This window comes from Haemaphysalis longicornis, unplaced genomic scaffold, assembly GCF_048455015.1.
Source record: "Haemaphysalis longicornis isolate Haplotype H1 unplaced genomic scaffold, Haemaphysalis longicornis Haplotype H1 scaffold_3, whole genome shotgun sequence".
Lineage (NCBI taxonomy): Eukaryota > Metazoa > Arthropoda > Arachnida > Ixodida > Ixodidae > Haemaphysalis > Haemaphysalis longicornis.
Genome location: NW_027526335.1, coordinates 37,042,439 through 37,061,134, shown reverse-complemented (window position 1 = coordinate 37,061,134; position 18,696 = coordinate 37,042,439). Strand labels below are relative to the sequence as shown.

The 18,696-nt window shown below is 54.0% G+C and overlaps 1 protein-coding gene across 1 annotated transcript in view; it reads right to left on the bottom strand.

The window, feature by feature from the left end:
- Ds (dachsous cadherin-related 1) overlaps positions 1 to 17,843 on the bottom strand; it is a 53,465-nt gene extending 35,622 nt beyond the window's left edge. The window contains exons 1-7 of the mRNA XM_077702945.1: positions 17,300 to 17,843; positions 12,743 to 14,459; positions 7,645 to 8,059; positions 7,353 to 7,583; positions 5,587 to 5,765; positions 4,640 to 5,062; positions 33 to 1,113 (exon numbers count right to left, since the gene is read on the bottom strand). Coding sequence (XP_077559071.1) covers positions 33 to 1,113; positions 4,640 to 5,062; positions 5,587 to 5,765; positions 7,353 to 7,583; positions 7,645 to 8,059; positions 12,743 to 14,443 — 4,030 coding nt within the window. The 5' untranslated portion in view covers positions 14,444 to 14,459; positions 17,300 to 17,843. The remainder of the gene's footprint in view (positions 1 to 32; positions 1,114 to 4,639; positions 5,063 to 5,586; positions 5,766 to 7,352; positions 7,584 to 7,644; positions 8,060 to 12,742; positions 14,460 to 17,299) is intronic.
- Positions 17,844 to 18,696: the final 853 nt, after the last annotated feature.

Genomic DNA, 18,696 nt, shown 5'->3' with positions numbered 1-18,696 from the left:
ACCTAAGCCAGCAGAGCCCCGCCCACACTCACCAACGTCGAAGAGGCCTGGTGGGCCCAGCAGGCGGAAAGTGGCCGTGGCCGGCCCTAGGGAGCCCAGCACCGTGCCCGGGGCGACGCCCTCGCGCACACGCATGGTGCGCCGGGAAGCCCCTGCGACGGCCGTGCCCCCTGCCCCTGCAGCGGCCGCACCCCCTGCACCCGAGTCAATGCCGGCTTCTTCCTCCTCCGTGGCCTGCAGGCCCAGCAGGCGCACGACGAGGGCGAGACGTCCCTCGCGGGGCGGACGACCCCCATCGCGGGCCACCAGCACCAGGGGCAGTTCCTCGGGGGCCTCCTCGCGGTCCAGGGGCAGGCGCGTCGTCAGCCGGCCCGAGAGCGGCTCCAGGGCAAAGGCTGGCCGGCCGTCCCGCAGCCGCCCGCTGCCCGGGCCCAGCTCGTAGCGCACCTGGCCGTTGGGGCCCTCGTCGGGGTCCACGGCGCGTGCACGCAGCACCTCACTGCCTGCGGGCTGGTGCTCACGAACACGCACCACCCGTTCCACGGGCTCCACGAAGACAGGCGCGTGATCGTTCTCGTCGGAAACACGGATGCGCAGCCGCGCCGTGCTGGACAGGGGCGGCGAGCCGCCGTCCTGCACGCGCACTACCAGCTCGTAGGCCGCCTGGGCCTCCCGGTCCAAAGGTGCCAGTGCCACCACCGCCCCCGTCGTGGGCTCCACTCGGAACAGCCCGGCCACTGCGCTGCTGCTGCCATTGGCCAGGCCGTACACCAGGGCCGCGTTGGGGCCCGCATCCCGGTCGGTGGCCTGCAGCGTGCCCACCCGCTGGCCGGCCGGCGCGTTCTCGGCCACCGTTAGCTCGAGCGGGGCCAGCTCGGGCGCGTTGTCATTGGCATCCAGCACGTGCACCTCCACGCCAGCCGTTGCAGACAGCGTGGGGCTGCCGTTGTCCACGGCCACCACCGTCAGCCTGTGCAGCTCGCATACCTCCCGGTCCAGGGGCTCACGCAAGTACACCAGCCCGCTGTTGGGGAAGATGCCAAACTCGGGGCCCGCCACCAGCCGGAACGTCAGCCGTGCGTTGTTGCCCGTGTCCCGGTCGCTGGCGCTCACCTGCAACGCCCACAGGAGCCGCTGTTTAGGTGGGACAAGGTAGATGATGCTTCGAGAGGGAGGCCACAGCAGCCACCTTCTCGTCACAATTTTTAACATCCTGTCGTCCACAAGAAAGGGAAGATAACAAACAGTGACATAAACACAGTGCCATCGTTCCAAAGTGTGTGGGTAACTAAAAGCCAAGCCAGCGCAGCCCCGAGTGCGCTTCATTTGCCATGAGTGCTTGTTGTATCCTCTGCCCCAACGTTGAAGTGTAGAATAGCGCCAGTTAAGGTCGAGCACACAGCTCGCTGTGCCAGCTCCCCGGAACAGTGCGTTCATTCAGTGAAGGAGCCATTTCAAGTCGTCGAGTCCTTCTGAGGAAGCGTCGAATCTTGTCTCTGTATCGTCGTTTGGGATGTTTTCCCATGGTACGTCTGGGTACCTCTTCCACGGCTGTGTAACAAGCTCTCCACGCTTTGTTGCAACAAAATGATGGAGACGCCCCTCTTCAGAATTTCTTCTCGGAGTGTGGTGCCTCTCCATTTGTCACTACTTACGACTATGCAGCACCCAGCATGTCTTTTGGGAAGTTTTCATACAACCTCTACAGTCAATGAGATTAAAACTCGTGAAAGCCTCTTCATTTACGCTGACACGAGAGACACTGCAGGACAACCGTTTTGGGTCCATCGTTTTCTTCCTTAGACTCCCATATTTCACGTTCAGGACGGCTACACAGCGAAGTTTCTGGCGACACTGAAAACAATTGGGAAAACCACCACTGCAGGAATCTTCCGTAAGCTAAAGTTCTGACCCATCTATCATTGTTGATGCTTTTGGAATTTTCGTTGTACATTTTGCGAGTTATGTCAATCAGTGATGTTGCTGACACGTCATCAGACGTCCCCTCGCTGTTCCGAGCAGTCATGGTTCCCGCTGCATCTGATTTGTTGTCCAAAATTCTTCAAAAAATCTCGCACATCGCTTCTAACAACTTCCAACTTCCTGTTCATCGTTATGATGGCAGCTGCCCATGTGTCGGCCGTTCAGATTTCTTTCGAAAGCCGGTCTATTTGAACGAGGTCTTTGATTTTGCAGTCCATTTTCTTTGGAGCTTGTTGTTGCCTGATTAGAGCCTGATTCCAACTATACAGCTTGACTAGTGGATGTGGTCCTGAAGGAAGATGCGGGATTTAATAATTGCGGAGACTTTTCGACGCACTTGGAGGGATTGGTTGACGAGATCCTCCACTGTTTCCTCAGCATTGGTAAATGCAGAAAATTGCTGAGAGCAAGTCCAGGAAAAGTGAGCAGACATTCCTCAGTGGGGCCATTGTTGAAGTGCCAGAGTGTGATCCCTCGATCGTTGTTGCCAGTCGCGGGACCGGTGTGCTTGAAGCTTGTCCTGCATCAGCTGCATTCCCTGCTCCTAACCCCATGACACGTGCTGTCGTCACTGGTCAGTGGCCCCGCCCAGACCTTTTCCCGTTGAATGTTCAGATGATGGCAGAAGAGCAGCGGCAGCCACTTCTTTTCAAATGAGGTCGGTCATGGAAGGAGGCAGGACCACAAACGGAAGGCGCCGTTTCCATGGCAACGACGATGATGGGAGGGGGTTGCTGCAGGAGCCCCCCTTCCGCCCCATTACGACATCTAACACCCCAGTCAGGATCCCTTTGCCCCACCTATGCCACCGAGCCAAGGTCTAACAATAATGTACACTTCATAGGCATGTGGCATGTAAAAAACCAAGCAGGGCGCTGTTTGTTCACCTTTGCATTCAAATGACCAGGGAAAATTTTGCAATCAGAAAGCTGCACAGCACCCTGCAAAGACACTGGTTTATGTGGTCTTAAACCTGGTATTACTTGCACTACTTCCGTTCCTAAAACAAACAAACAAACAAGCACACAAGCCATGAAAACGCACTTGCACGCTGCCATAGCAGTGCTCTCTGGCATGCAGTGTCCAAGCAAGTAGGGGTAAGCAAATACTAGACATTTTTGGTTTCAAAGCGAATATGAAGCAAATAATGATTATCGGAATAGCACACAGAATCGCAGGAAATATTTTTGTATCAAAGTGAATACTAAGCGATTTCCAAAAAAAAAAAAAAAGAAGAAATTCACAATTTATCAAGCATCCTTCAAAAACTAGCCTGTAGAAAAATACAAGGCTCATTAAAAATGGCTTGCAAAATTTTGGTACTGCATGGAACAGTCATAGAATAGTTATCCTCAAGCTCATACAAAAGCCGTAGCTTTACTGGTGATATACTACACCAAACGGGGGCAACTTTCTTGCTACAGTGGAATCTCGATGATACGATTCTGGGTGATACGAATTTCGAGATGATACGAATTTCTGAAAAGTCCCGGCGAAATTGCATTGTTAGCAATGGGAAAAATTTCGGGTGTTCCGAACGGACCTGCGCGGCCCGGCGGATGATACGAACGAGCCGGCGAGGGGCCCGACTGCCGAGCGAGCAAGTGACGGCTCTCTCGCCCCTCTTTCTGTAGAAACGGCCGGGCTGTTGTTTTCTGCTTGCTGACACCGCCGCGAAACCCCGCACGCTTCTCGCGCCGTGGCCGGCTGCGGCCGCAAAGTGGCGAGGCCGCTCGAGTGACCGCTCCTAACCGCTCTTTAAAATGCCGCTCAAGGCAGACGCTAAGTTGCTTGTGCGGTAAAGGAGCTGATTAGGCATGCAAAAACGGTACTATAAAACATCATCCACGGCGCTAGTGAAAGCACCCATAAAATATCTGCCGGGGTGCTAAGCCTAACCATCTCCGGCGGAGCTAAGCCGGCTGTCTCGAGCGCATCGCAAGTCGTCAGGCTCCTCCATCCTGCCGCACGCGTCGTGCGTCATTTTCTGGTTGAGGTAGGAGCTACCGCGGGTGCGAAATCGTCGATACAGGCGTGAAAATACAGTGCGTGCAAAGCCGAGGTGTGCGAATCGCGTGCAAAAACGCACCATGCGGTTCACGCTTGACTTGCGGCATGTAGCGAGCGTGGGCACCGCGAGTGAGGTGACGAGCGCAAAGCGTTACGCGCTCCAGAAAGGACTGCTTTGCGACGTGGGGGTAAAAAAATGCAGAAGAAAATCACGAATTTCTTCAGGCGAAAGTAAAATAAGAAGTACACGAAAACTTTTTTCAGCGCTACATTTTTTGGTCTGTATTGGTTCATACGAATTTCGGATGATACGAATATTTTTCGCGGTCCTGCGAGATTCGTATCATCGAGATTTTACTGTACATGGTGGGGGACCTCAACCACAAGAATAAGGCAACATTCAATTCGACTTGACATCCAAGAGCACTATACAAAAATTTCGTTTTTAGAAATAGAAAATAAATTTTCTATCTGCACACGTGCGGCTACCCAGACATGAGCAGTCTGTCTTGGCCAGCGTTGTTGTACAACGCAGACAGCTTGTACAAATGATGCTTGTACAAACGATGGCGACGCCGGCCAAGAAGAGGCACATGAAAACATACGGTGGCAGCTGCCCCACAGGCGGAGAAAGAAAGGTGCTCACCTGCAGGACGTGGGCGTTGGCGGGCAGCGACTCGAGCAGGCTGACCGAGTAGTGGGGGCGGTCGAAGAGGGGTGCGTTGTCATTGACGTCCTGCACCTCCACCAGCAGGGTCATGGAGGCTGAGCGCGGGGGGCTGCCACCGTCCGCGGCCCCCAGCACAAGGCGCACGCGCGGCTGGGTCTCGTAGTCTAGCGGCTGCCGCAAAGACAGCCGCCCCGACCGGGGCCCCAGCTCAAACGGGCCCTGGGCAGAGCCTTCGAGCAGCGAATAGCGCACCGCCCCGTTGCGGCCTGCGTCCGCATCCTGCGCCTGTGCCACGTACGTGGCCGTGCCCACCGCCACGTTCTCCGGCAGACTCAGCTGCAGCACGGCGCTCTCAAAGCGTGGCGCATTGTCATTCACGTCCCACACCGTCACGTTCACCTGCAAAACGCCACGGCTCTCACAAAAAGAGCGCTCAGGCTCCAAGAGAGAGAGGGTGCCCAGCAGGCGCTCCTCCTCTCCTGAATGCACCATCGGGTTCTCGCTGGGCGCAGCCAAGTTTGGTTTTAGCATGGGCTACTGAGCCTCAGAAGGGCCATGACGACAAAATACGAATCTGGTGCACTAGAAAGACTGCTCCACAAAATTTCCTCATTCGAGGTGATGAGAGACAAGAAAATGCGCCAGACATGAGTCCTAAAGAAAGTGGGTGGGAGAAGGCAGCCCAACACCCAGCACCTCTCGTGCCCCCTTTTACTCCTGGGACCGACCAACGCGCAGTGCTTTCCTCAACTAATTTGAGCCTACTCGTCAGCATGGTATGCGTACGACCCTGTAAGCAATAGTAGACCTAATGGCTGAGACCGGTCAGCAACTGTGCAGCCAAAGGGAACCTCGTATTGCCTAAGCGACACGAACACCCTTCACCTTCAGCATGCATTGCATTTATAGCCCCGGCCCCCTACCTGGGTGTGGCCGTAGGCAGGCGGCTGGGTGCCCGAGGCCGCTTGGACGTTGAGCAGCAGGAACGGGTGAAGCTCGTGGTCGAGGGGCTGCTCCACTCGGATGCTGCCCAGGCGTGCATCGATGGAGAAGTATCCCTCGGGGTCACCGGAGTAGATGGAGTAGCGCGGCTGGCCCCCTCCTGCACGCCAGGGAGAGCATGGGCCACTTCAGAGAGGACTCCAAGGAATCTCCTGTGGCAGGAAATGGCTCCACGACACCAGTATTAAGGTGCAGGACGTTTTGGTGCACAGGTTTGCTTGCTTGAAACTATCAGTGTCACGAGCCATGGGCAAGGGCTTAAATTGAGCTATGCATCAAAGGAGGCAAGAACTTCTACTGAGAGATGGCCGCGGTTGGCAGTGGCGAGAGAGCCCAACGAGGACGACACGAGGAGAGAATTTAAGCCCAGAGTGGAAGGCTGAGCAAAGGCAAAGCAGAGAACAAGGGAGGGGCATTAGCAGAAGGCGACAAGGCTTGATACGAGCAAGCCAAAGGTGACATTGCCGGGACATGGATGTCGCAATCCAAGACTTGGTGGGAACAAACTGATAGCACAGCAGTCCATCCTCCTTAACGCACTGCCAACCCACGCTTTGGCAGCCCCAACAGTGGTGGGTGAACGCCTTTGCACAGCATCAATGCACCGTCAACGCTGTTCGACAGCCTCCACAGCGGCGATGCTCCTGGAATTAAGCGTTGCCTCCTGTGCTGCACGGCTACGACGAGAGTAGCCACCCAGCTACAACCTCAAGAAAATACAACATCGGCTGTTCGTCGGCTCCGTGTCTTTGCAAGCACGCCTATGCTGCAGCCGCGTCGTCGGGACAGCCCCGGCATGTCAGTGCCACGGCGACAGCACGCTGGGTAGGCTCGGTCGATAAGGACCATTGCGCGAGGACTTTATTAGATGTCTTTGAAGGTTTGAAGTGTAAATATTAGTAAGTGTGTTGTTATTTTGGTTTTGTTATTAGTTCGGTTTCATGTGTTGTTTTGAATGTTATCACGTTTGCTTCGGGGTTTTCAATTGTACATTTTATAAATTGTCTTGTCCATTGCACTAATCCTTTCCTGTGTTTATCCTTTTCTGCACGACAAGACAGGGCCGGATTTAGTCCTGACCAGAGATGGGTCAATCCTGGTAGGCTCGGCATTGATTGTCCCGTACCGTCAAGACATGAAGAACGGGATGAATGGTTGCAACCGCTCACCTCAGGACAAGCCGAACCAGTATTAAATCCTTTGTCATGTGGTGATCCCGGAGCATAATTTTGCCTTACCCAGCATACTTCTGTAGAATGTTCATGAAGTCCATATCACATTGGCTTGCTGGTAATGAAAGCTCTCCAGCGAGGAATGACTTTGAAGGTTGCACAGTTTTTCCTGGCCAATGCTGTTCTTGGCCACGGTGCCCCCTCCCCCACTCATATTACCAACAGAGGGAAAGCATTTACTGCTTGGCTTGTGGACACAAAAGATGTTGCTTGGCGGCAGGATGGGTGAGACGAACCATGGATGAGAATGATGGCCATGAGAGAAGACCAGGCAGGTCAGGCAATGCGCCCCCCACCCGGCTCAGTCGTCGCCGTGGGTTTTGGTGTACAACACCAGGGGCCACTGCCATCTGCTCATCAGTGGACAGTACAATACGCACCTTTCTTTTGCACGCACAGACAGAGGAGCATAATAAGCCCGGGTTCAGATAGAGCTGCCCCAAGGGATGACTGACCTGCGGCGGCAGCGACAGTGCCGATGACGGTGTGCAGGGCAGCATCCTCGCGCACCTGGAAGGCGTATCGGGGCCGCTGGAACAGAGGCGGCTGCTGGCCGGGCCCCAGCACGCTCACGTACACGCGGGCATCCAGCAGCGAGTGCAGGCCCCCACCGTCCTCCGCCGACAGCCGCAGCTCGTGCAGCGCCGGCGACCCCAGCAGGCTCCCTTTGACCACCAGCAGCTCCCCTGCACGCACAGGCACCTTCTAGGACACCGCACGGGAGGGAGGAGGAAGAAGGCGGCTTGCCTGAGGAGGGCTCCACCCGGAAGAGGCCCGCTTCGTTGCCGGCTACGATGCGGTAGGAGACGGTGCCGAAGGAGCCCGCGTCAGCGTCGCTGGCCACCACGACGGCCACGGCCTGTGCCGGGGGGGCATCCCCACGGAGGCTGACGTTGTACTCGCGCGGGTAGAAGATGGGCCGGTTGTCGTTGACGTCTCGCACGTACACCTTGGCCATGGCCATGGTGCTCAGGCCACCCCGGTCGGTGGCTGCGATGGGGATCTCGTAGGAGCCCCGCCGCTCCCGGTCCAGCGCCGACGTCAAGCACAGCTCCCCCGTGCTCGGGTGCACCGCAAATGGCTGCTGCTGGCCCCCCAGGTCGCCCCCCAAGGTGAAGTTCACCAGGGCATTCACGCCACAGTCCGGATCCGTGGCCGACACCTGCGGGCATGACAAGCGTTCATTCAGAGCACCTCAAATGTTTGGCCTGTACATGCACATGCGACGACCCCTTGGGCCTCGGACCTCTTCCCTCGTTTCCATGAGCAAGAGACTAGCCAGAGTCTGTTGGGAGCAGACGGCTGCGGACTGGGAGAAACAAGTGCCCACCCCGCGCCTGTACCCTCATGTGGGCTTCTTTTCAGAGATGGCATCCTTTGTTCCAAGCATGGCTAAGACTTGTGAGGCACAAGTGGCTGATGAGTGAGTGAACAGTGGCTACGGTTGCCCCCTGGCCAATTTTTTAGACAGCAGGCCGGTTGCTGGTCTGTGCTTAAAACCGGCCATCACTGGATGGACGCGATTATTACATTCCTCTGAATGCGTGTGGAAACACGCAATGGTATTAGGCTATAGGTGCAAGCATCTGTGTCACATCATCGCCTTTTGTAGTCTTCGTATATAGATGTATGGAGGTTGTTTGGATTATACTCCGCTGCCGCCCGACGCCCCCGCACCCTGATGCAGCTCATGGCGGTCAACGGGGACACCTCTCCTACCGCATCCTGGCCAACTACTTTTCCCTCGACACCACTGGGTGCCCCTTCACACAGCAAGTTAAAAAAACACCCGAGTGGTCTGTCGACACTGCGGGATTAGTACTTGTACCATTTGTGGTCTGGAGTCCCTAGGCCATAATTCGACTACTCTCAGTGCGTTTACGCAACTTTATTTCGCATAAAAACCAATTCGAAAGTGTTGTCCTTCTCTCCACATCCTTCTTGCCAGTTTCCTATGACGTTTCATATGATGCTCACTCAAAATGGCTTAGCTTGACTGCGCTACTGGGCGGCTCGCCAAAACTCCGACAGAGTCAGTCAGCCGGTTGCCAGCTGGTCGTCGCAATTTGCTCACTCAGTTGAAACTTTCCACTACACGATTTGTGCCTGGAAGAATGTGCCTTTAGTTTCTTAGTTCGTATATTGTATCAAGCTTAGTAAAGTCTATGAAGTCAGAGTAGGTCCATATTGATTGTAGGGTTTAACGCGTTGACGCTTTACAGGCAATGATGCGCGTCGTAGTGGACGGCTCCGGATTAATTTTGACCACCAGGGGATCTTTAACGTGCACCGAAATCTTGTACACAAAGGCATTTTAAGTGCACAGCACTTTAGGAGCTCGCCTTGTGACCGTAGCTGGCTCGCTGGACCCACGTAAAGCCACACGGCGTTCCGTCGTAGCGGCTGTCGTCGCAGCATAACCCAGAGGCTTCGAAAGCCAAGCGGTTTATATAGTCATAGGCGTTCAAAACTCGTGAACCACTGGCGCTTGTCATACATCTCCCCGTTGTTTAGCGCAAAAAAAACTGCAGGCACATTTGAGGCAAAATATACGTAATTAACCGGCAGTGCCCGCGTTCATTTAGTTAGGAACGCTCCTTGGGTTGGTTTTTACGATAGTAAGAGAAAAAAAGTGGCAGTGCAATGCCGGCACGTGCGGGAGGAAAGGCAAGCTCAAAAAGAAAAGAACTCCCGCTGGCACAGTTTCAGGCAGGGGGCATGTGAGCATTGCGAAGGCGGGAAATTTGAATTGCATTGGGTGGTAGCAGTGAGCGGATAATGGTGCTACAGCCGTTATGGCGAATCACTGCTCTGCACTTCCGACAGCTTTCACATTGAGTGGAATGGCTTTAATTTTCACTTTTCGCCTCCATCAGAAAAGCGGCCGTCGCGGCCGGGAATCGAAACCTTGTCCTCGTGCTGCTGGTCCTCGTGCTCAGCAGCACGACGCCTTAGCCATTGAGCCACTGCAGTGAATAGAGTAGCCCCACACATGCGCACATGCGAAGCTTCACTGACTGGTATGCTAGTAGAAAATATAAGGCTAATTAAAAGCGGAAGAAGAGTCAGCGAATTCATTAGAGATACTAAGGAATTAAAATCAACCGAAACTTTTATTGTACAGCGTAAAGCCAAGGTGCGGGAAGCACTTTCTGCACTGGGTGAGCTAGAACAGTGGTCAGCAGCCCCAGCACACATTTGCGATTGCTTTTCTGCCTAAAGAATGCAGTTGCTACAAATAAGATATTTGGGGAAATTTGGGGGACGACGTTTAATGCGCAACCGTTATTCAAGAAATAGTCATCTAAGCTGCTGGAAATGTTGAAACTAAAAGATAAAATAAGCAGACTTTATGATATATATTTTATATTGCCCTCCTCGATAGCACTGCATTATGGCTGAGTTGTCTGGAAGATTGGGTGCATTGTTTTGCAATTCCCAAGTTCTAATCTCCAATAGCGCATGTGTCCTTTTTTAAGTTTATTTTTTTTTTCTTTTTTTTTTTGGGGGGGGGGGGGGGGGCAGTGTTTTCTATACTGAATTCACCATTTCATGTTGCAACCTTCATTGCTACACGAGCGAGTTTGCAGAACGCACACAGACTGACACTGACGCGCTGACGAGTTCTCGTTGCCGTGGTGTTGACAAAAGCACCGATTGCTTGCGGGCACAGTGCCGAATCAGCCAACTCTTGACTTGGTGTGAACACACCTCTCTTAGGGTACAGGGACAGGGCAGGCAAGCTCCAAAGGTGAGGGAAAAGCGCAACGCACTTGAGCATCTCCAGTGACGTGGAGGGCATTCAGCCACTGCGCACGCCTCGACTAGTGATCCGCTTACAATCTTACAATCGTAAGATTGTAAGCGGTGCTGGCAGTCTCATCTGAAGAATTCTACAGCTGACAACATGGCAGAACTGTGGTATGCCAATTCCTGAGATATCAAGAATGCCCAGCGAACGATACCATCAGATCATTGAACTGGTTTGAATTCCAATCTTGAACATCATCCAATCACATCGCATCTTGAGTGCACGTCAACGCTGTTGGTGCGACCACTGCAAATGCTGCATAGCATTTTAGGGGCGGGGGCTATCGGCGTCTCCTGTCGTCATCGTAACCGTCGCCTCATGTAGTCACTGTACTAAAACACCAGAAAACTCGTTTACGCCTCGCGCTGGAGCGTTTCGCAACGCGTACTAAAAAAAACATTGGGACGTTTTCCGACGCCTCGGGCTAGAACACAATGCGTACTAAGGAAGACACCGGGACACTCGTTTTCTAGCGCGTCGCACTAGAGCGCTTCGTGCTTCAAAGATGCGAGACTTTCACACCAAGGCTGTATACCTCTACCCCCAACGGTTTCATCTCTGCGGGCAAAAACACCAAGGCGCCAAGAATACACTTATACACTGCATGCTTCGCCCCTCCACAGGTTTCACATTTGTAGAGGTGGCCCGGCTTTTTTTTTTTCTTTCAGGCATTATAAAATGAATACTGCTTTATCGACCGGATAAATGATAAAAAGTGTGTGTTTATTTTAGCCGGTCTATGCAATGCAAACAAAAACTGAAGTGTGACAAATTCCCTTCAGTGTCCCTTTAAGCGTAATAAGTTCATGCAACTTTCACTTCTTTGGGCTAAAAGAACAGCGCAAACAAAACCAAATCACAGTGCACTCGCGAGAAAAACACTCCGCATAAGGCACAACGCGATCAACACAACTCTGAAATGACCGAAGCAAGCACTGGCCAGCCAGCGAACCCCACTGGCAGCACATTTACGACAGACAATGTTTCTGCCGGCCAAAGTTGGAAGGCATCGCCGGCATTGTTACCTCCGCCCATTGGGAAAGCACTTTGTTCAGGACACTAGCCAGTACATTCCAGGCACTGTAGGCATGGAATGCAGCCAACACTGGCACCATGGCAACGCCTCCGCACATAGAACACAGAGTGCAACCAATCAGGCAAACCAAATTACACAGGTGAGAAAGGGGATGATACTGTGGCGAAAATTTACACAATGGATAGTCATGCGCAGTAGTAGCGCAAATGGAGATCAAATATTGGCCGTGATGTTAAGCCTAGCATTCTCTATGGTGACCAGCCACTGACGGAGCTGGCGGGTACTTCAAAGCTAGTACCATGGGAGCGTCCTTTCCAATTGGCTCAAAAGTCAAGTCCCGCCCACATGCAATGTGTGAATTGACACGTCGCACACTAGTCTCGTTTTTAGAAGCCTAACCTGCTCCAAGAAAGATGCCTTTGATAGGGACGCCTTAAAGACGATTTCTGAAACCTGCAGTGGCATTTTCTCGTTTTGGTTCTTCCCGACACTCACAAAAGGTCTCCTCATGGCACAAGTTAAGTATGCTTTCTGAATACAGGGGTTAGACCTCAGGGCTTATACGTCTTATCACTTGGATATGTATTATAAGTAATTTATAGGAGGCACCCCTTTTAAGGTCAGTAGAGCCAAAATAAAGGTGCGTGCATGGATGCACGTCTTTCCTAGGGATAACTGCTGTCAACACACAGAAGAAAGAAAATTTGCTCACACCTTTCATCTAAAATCTGTGTCACCGCTATGCTATCTGCTAAAAACTTTCACAGGTCATCCACCTTCACGCAGAGGCATGGCTCGAGACATTTCCTTGGGCTTGCCTTTTTTTGCTTCTAAGGAAGTTTTTCTTGCACTTTTCTTTTCGTTGAACCATTCACAGCACTTGGGATTAATCGATATTCAGCCAAACGAAGTACGTCTTCACGCAACCCCAAGGGTTGCCAATCCCAGCCCCCTTGACCTGCTCCCCACAAAAGAGAAGGGCCCCCAAGCCCACTCACCCGGAGGACGCACTTGCCCACGGGCTCGTCCTCAGCCACAGTGATGTTGTAGAAGCTCTGGTCGAAGATGGGCTCGTTGTCGTTGACATCGCTGATGGTGACCAGGAGTGTGGCACTAGCTGAGAGCGGGGGCTCCCCGCCGTCAGTGGCCAGCACGGTGACACGCGGCACGGGGCTGGTCTCGCAGTCGATGGGTGTGCGAGTGGTGACCAGGCCCGTGCGGGGGTCCACATGGAACCACTGCGAGTACGTGTCCGGCGTGTGGCGGATGGAGTAGCGCAGCAGCGCATTGCGCCCCTCGTCCCGGTCGGAGGCACTCAGCTGCAGCACCGAGGTGCCCGGGTCAGCCACCTCTGGCACACTGGCATGATACGTGTCCCGGTCGAAGGCAGGAGCGTTGTCGTTGGCATCCGTGACGGCCAGCTCAAAGGCCCGCGAGGCGTGCAGCGGTGGGCTGCCCTGGTCAGTGGCTGTGAGCAGCAGTCCGTAGCGGGCGCGCGTCTCGCGGTCCAGGGGCTGGGCCACCATGACCAGGTAGATGACGTGGTCCTGGGTGGCCAGGCCGAAGTGGCCCTCTCCCCCACTTAGGCTCACGTTGACGTTGGCGTACTCGGCCTTGGAGTCCGGGTCGTTGACACTCACCCGCGCCACCAGCTCCCCCGGCCGGGCGTCCTCGGAGACCTTGGGGGATGCGTCATCACTCAGGAAGATGAGGTTGATGCTGGGCTGGTTGTCATTGACGTCGGTCAGCAGCACCGACACGAAGGCGGTCGCCTCCAGGGGCTGGTCACCGCAGTCGCGTGCCACCACCACCAGCTCGTGCGTGTCCTTGGCCTCGAAGTCTAGTGGCTTGCTCACTGACACCAGGCCTGACTCGGCATCGATGGCGAAAAGCCCCTCACGGTCACTCTGGCGCCGGTTGATGGCATAGCGCACTCTGCCGTTGTCACCCGCATCCACATCACTGGCGTGCACACGCAGTACGGCCGTGCCCACACTGGCGTTCTCCGGCACACGCCCCACGTAGCGACTCTGGTTGAAGGCCGGAGGGTTGTCATTCACGTCCAGGACAGTGATGTTGACCGTCATGGAGCCGCGCAGCGGGGGCCGGCCACCATCAAAGGCCTCGATCTCCAGGCTGTAGGCCGGCACGGCCTCCCGGTCCAGGACCCCGCTCACTTGCAGGTCCAGGTAGAGCACGTCGTCACGCTCGCGGTGCGAGGCCAGCCGGAAGGCGCCGCCCGTGTTGCCCGCTGCAATGCGGTACCGCTGGGTGCTGAACTCGCCCAGGTCCCGGTCACGGGCGGGACTAAGCGTGCGCTTGGCGTCTCGCGGCGTGTTCTCGGGGAACTCGAGCGCCATGCTGGCCGCAGGGAAGGCTGGTGCGTTGTCGTTGACATCCAACACACGAATGGTCACGCGCACGTGGTCCCCCCCGCTGGGTGGGATGGCCACGAACGAGTATTCGCTGCGCAGCTCCCGGTCCAGCACCACGCTGGTGCGCACCTGGCCCCCGGCGATGCTCAGGTCCGAGTCCACTGCCGAGCCGGGGGCCGGAACAATCAGGTAGGGCGTGTCCCGCCCGATGACGCCCACCAGGCTGCCCACCGGGACGCCCTCGGCCACCTCGAACTCCCGCACCAGCTCGCCCGCAGCCAGCCACCAGCAGGCCGCCCACCCCCACACCAGCCACGCCCACATCCCTGCTCATGGGTCCCTGCAAGGTTCCGGCACACCCTTGGTTAGTTACCACTCCCCCGCTGCTTTTGTTGCAACCATCGTTCATCAGCAGCACAGCTCCATCACAGACTGGCCAAGAGGTGCCTATCCAAAGCATGCAAGGACGGATGCAGCCCTGCCCCTGTCCACATCCCTCCCGCACTTGTTTGCGTGTGGCGTCTGTGGGGGCAATGTTACCCTGAAGTAAAGCAACAAAGGCACCCAAAAACATTTTCCACCCCAAATTGTGCGAGTTCTTGGGGTTCCGAATCGATGCTGAGGGCATCTATCCGGCACTAGAAGAAACAGGCCGTCCTTAGTGAAAGCCTCGCCCCTCAAACAAGGCCGAGCTCCAGGCATACCTGGGACTTCTGTCATGCGTTCATGACCCACAAGGCCATTGTTGTGGAACCACTGCACCAACCTCTGGACAGGAAGGCAGTCTTTGTGTGGGGCCAGACACAATGAAAAACTTTTGAGGGCGTGAAACCAACTCCTGGCATATAGTCAGGTCTTGATACATTATGATGAGAAGAAACCCCTCATCCTCGCCTGTGAAGCGCCCCCATATGGAATAAATGGTATTCACATAAAAGTTTAGCGGGTCATTTCTTCTCTTGGAAACAAAAAAAAAACTCCATGACAGTGCGCACCGTGTTTGCGCAACCATCGGCATTGGCATCTCGCACATTCAATGTGGCTGCAGGCCATCCCGGCATCATCCATGACGTTGCAGACCGTAGTCAGCGCCCTTTGGAAGCTGTTTGCCACGCATGGCCTCCCAGACACAACTCTCGAACAATGGAGCCCAGTTCAAGTCCACCGAGTTTCGATAGATAGAAGCAACTTTATTTAGTCGCCTGCAGAGCGACACCACCATTAAATGGCGCCGCGACGCGGGCCCTTACGTCTTCTCAGCGGGTGGTCTTTACTCGACTACGGCGCGTGCTACTCCCGCGTTCGGTCGCCCTTGGGGGCAACGTCCTGGACAGCAATCTAATCTGGCAGGTGATCTTGGCACCGTTCCACCCATCTACGAATGGCAAGGCAGAAAGGATGGTGCGCACTACCAAGAAGGCTCTGTCTCGCATCACCCAAGGGAACTGGATATGGCGCATGGCTGATTTCACCCTCCAGCAGCACGTAACTCCGCACACAACTACTGGGTGATCCCCGGCCGAGCTACTCATGGGCCGCAAATTGTCAGCGATGTTCAACTGGCTGCACCCTGACCATTGAGCCCCAGATAAGTGCACACGGTCGGCAGGGTCTTGGCCCGTAACCATGCTCAGCCAGGCCTTCCCGAATAGCGGATGCGGGACTGGAAGGAAGGCAGCCCAACCAGAGGGTGAAACCATGCCTGTGACTGGGTTAACGGAGGCAAATGGTCAGCCTGTGGTGCCACCACCTTGCAACTTCTTGGTCGCTCACAGTGGGTTCAGGGAACCCCTGGTTATCTATAAGTGCTGGCTTCGGCTGACCACTGAGTCCAAGCTGAGAAGGAAGGAGTGTTGTGTATTGCGGCTGTTGATACTGTGCTTGGTGGCAATAGGAAATGGAGCAACAAACTATATGACGCGTGGCCATGCCACTTGGCGGCTACAAATGTGGTTTATACCCCCGCTACACTAGCATCCGAACGCCGTTAGAACCAAATGTCATTCGACTGAAATGCTAAGTTGTGCCGCTCCACTGGGTTTTGAAATGCCATTTGGCTCAAATGACATTCGAGCCAAATGAGCACCCAGGGAGACATTTGGGGCTCTCGAATGCCATTTCTTGCACTCTCGCACACAGCGTTCCAAGTCAAACAAATACGTGACTGGCATACTTTAAAAATAACAAGATATTCTTAATTTTGGGACTTTGTTTACTTCTCATTCACTTAAATCATAATATCAAGACGTAATAATTTCATACTCTCAGCACCAGTGTGAGCAAGCGACAAAACAGTGTGGCCAGACAGCACAAAAAAATTCGATTGTAATTAAGAATTAAGCAAAAAACTGTATCAAAGCTTTTATTCGTACTTTGATATCATTTTAATGCCAAAGACTGCTTCTAAATTTGAATTTTTGCATTACTGTGTAAAAACAGAACGCGACAACAGCAGCAGCGCCACGCAGCACGGTGAGCGATTGTTAAAGCTTTGAAATGCCATAGAAATTGCGAATGGCATCCGAAGGCCCTCGTTTCAGTCGAATGACATTCGGTTCGAATGACATTCGGACAGCAGTGTAGCAAGGGTATTACACATTTCCTGAATTTTCCCGAGTCCCTGCTGCCTCCTTGTGGTCATTTAACGGTTAATTAGGGCCATTCCTAGCTTTCGTTTTCCTTTTCGATCGACACGGCCTTGCACATCTACAGCGAGCCCACACGGTCCACACTTGGAGCAGACTGACGACTGTGCAAGGCCGATATCGTGGCTGCTCCAGTTAACGCCGGTCATCCGGGGTGGGAAAACACATCCACGCGGAAAGGTGTCCAAATATGACGCCACGGAATTTAACGGTCAGAATGATTCCGTTGCATGCAGGCCACTTGTCACAACACGGTATGACCGCCGCAGTTGGCTCTACGATTGGTAAACATTGGTGAAATGTGGCTCGCGAGGCTGCGGTGTTAACACAGTAAAACCAGCCAGAGACCGGCGGCCGCAAGGTAATAGACGCCAGGTATGATCCTACAAGCAACCCAAAAGCGACAAGCTTGTAACCAGCACGGAGCGCAGACTGCATAGCGATGCCACTTTCGAGCGTGCCACGGGACGCGTCGTTTGAACATTCCTCTCGCATTCCGATCGCAAAGCTCTGCAGGTAGGCAGCAGCAACTGACCTGTGTCGCCTGTGCAGCGTCGGTGCATGCCTGTGGGCCGCAGACATCCGAAAGGCCATGGCGCGAGCTCGCGGCGCGACCACTGCCAAGGCGGACTCGTTCAACAGGTCGAACAAAGACGGGCCCAGATTGTTCGCCGCTGCAGGAGGAACCGGCCGCCGCCGCCGACAGCCGCTGACCCCACCACAGGCCCCCTCTCCCTTCCGAGAACGTGACGTGCCGCCGCCCGCAGCAAAATCCGCCGCGCGCTTTTCACTTGACCAGCCTGCGGCATCCGCGCACGCTGCTCGTCCGATTCAAATTGCAGCACATCGGACGTGCCAATTTTTCGCGCACGGGATGACATTGAAATGCGAGCTACGGAATGTGTGGCTTTGCGCGTTCTGGCGGCAGGTCGCTGCACGAGAGTTCGTGTTTGATATGGAAAGGGCACCGTTCGACTTGTAGGCATTTTGATTCGCCGGTTCACGCTATCGTACATCATCAGTGCCGGTTTTCATCCTGTGTAGCCACTGTGTTGGATATATACGGCAGCATGAGTTACCGGCGCCAAGCACAGTGGACAACAAAGTGCTCGCAGGGGTTTATCCAGAATTTCGAATTTGGGCGGTGTCGAAATCCATTGGGGGGGGGGGGGAGAAGATCCCTGGGCGGGGTGGAATCTTTGTGGTGGTAGTGGAATCGTTTAATTTGGCGGGGTGTAGAAATCCTTCTGGGGGTAGGGGGTGAATATATCCGTGCTGGCACATCGAACAAAATACATATATGCTCTTTCCATATCAAGGTTGAACACGCACTCTCATTCTTATTGTTCGTAGGCGGCCCGTCAGCATCCCAAGCAACCATGGAAGATGTCCGTGGAATGTCCGAAAAACAGCCGAAAATCCAATGCCGTATGGACGGCCACTATACATCCACTGCACGTCCATATCTGGTTGTACGTTTGCAGATTTACAGTCATCCAGCAGCGTATATACAAAGGATATACATTTTCGTAAACGTGCAAAGTTACCACGACGCACCAGATAATAGCGTAAAGTAAATATAAAAGCAAAACCAGAACAGTATTACGGTCTGCTTTTCAATTTAAAATTTTTTGTACACCAACACCCTGACGTGATATTGCAAGTTTCATCCGCATATTACTGAAATTAAACCTAACATTTAACTTTTTTGGAGCACCTCACTGACTCCGATGATGATCTCTTTGGGGAAGGGTATATAAGAAGAGAACCGTTACCGAAATGTGTGAAGAAAGTCTATCGTGTTCGTGTATGCATGTGTCTGCCCGGTAGTTCGTAGGTGTGTTGTGCGGTGTAGTATTCGTTGTAGAAACAACATTGGTGGACATTTTTAATGAACATCCAAAAGACATCCAATTTCGGATCCCGAATGGG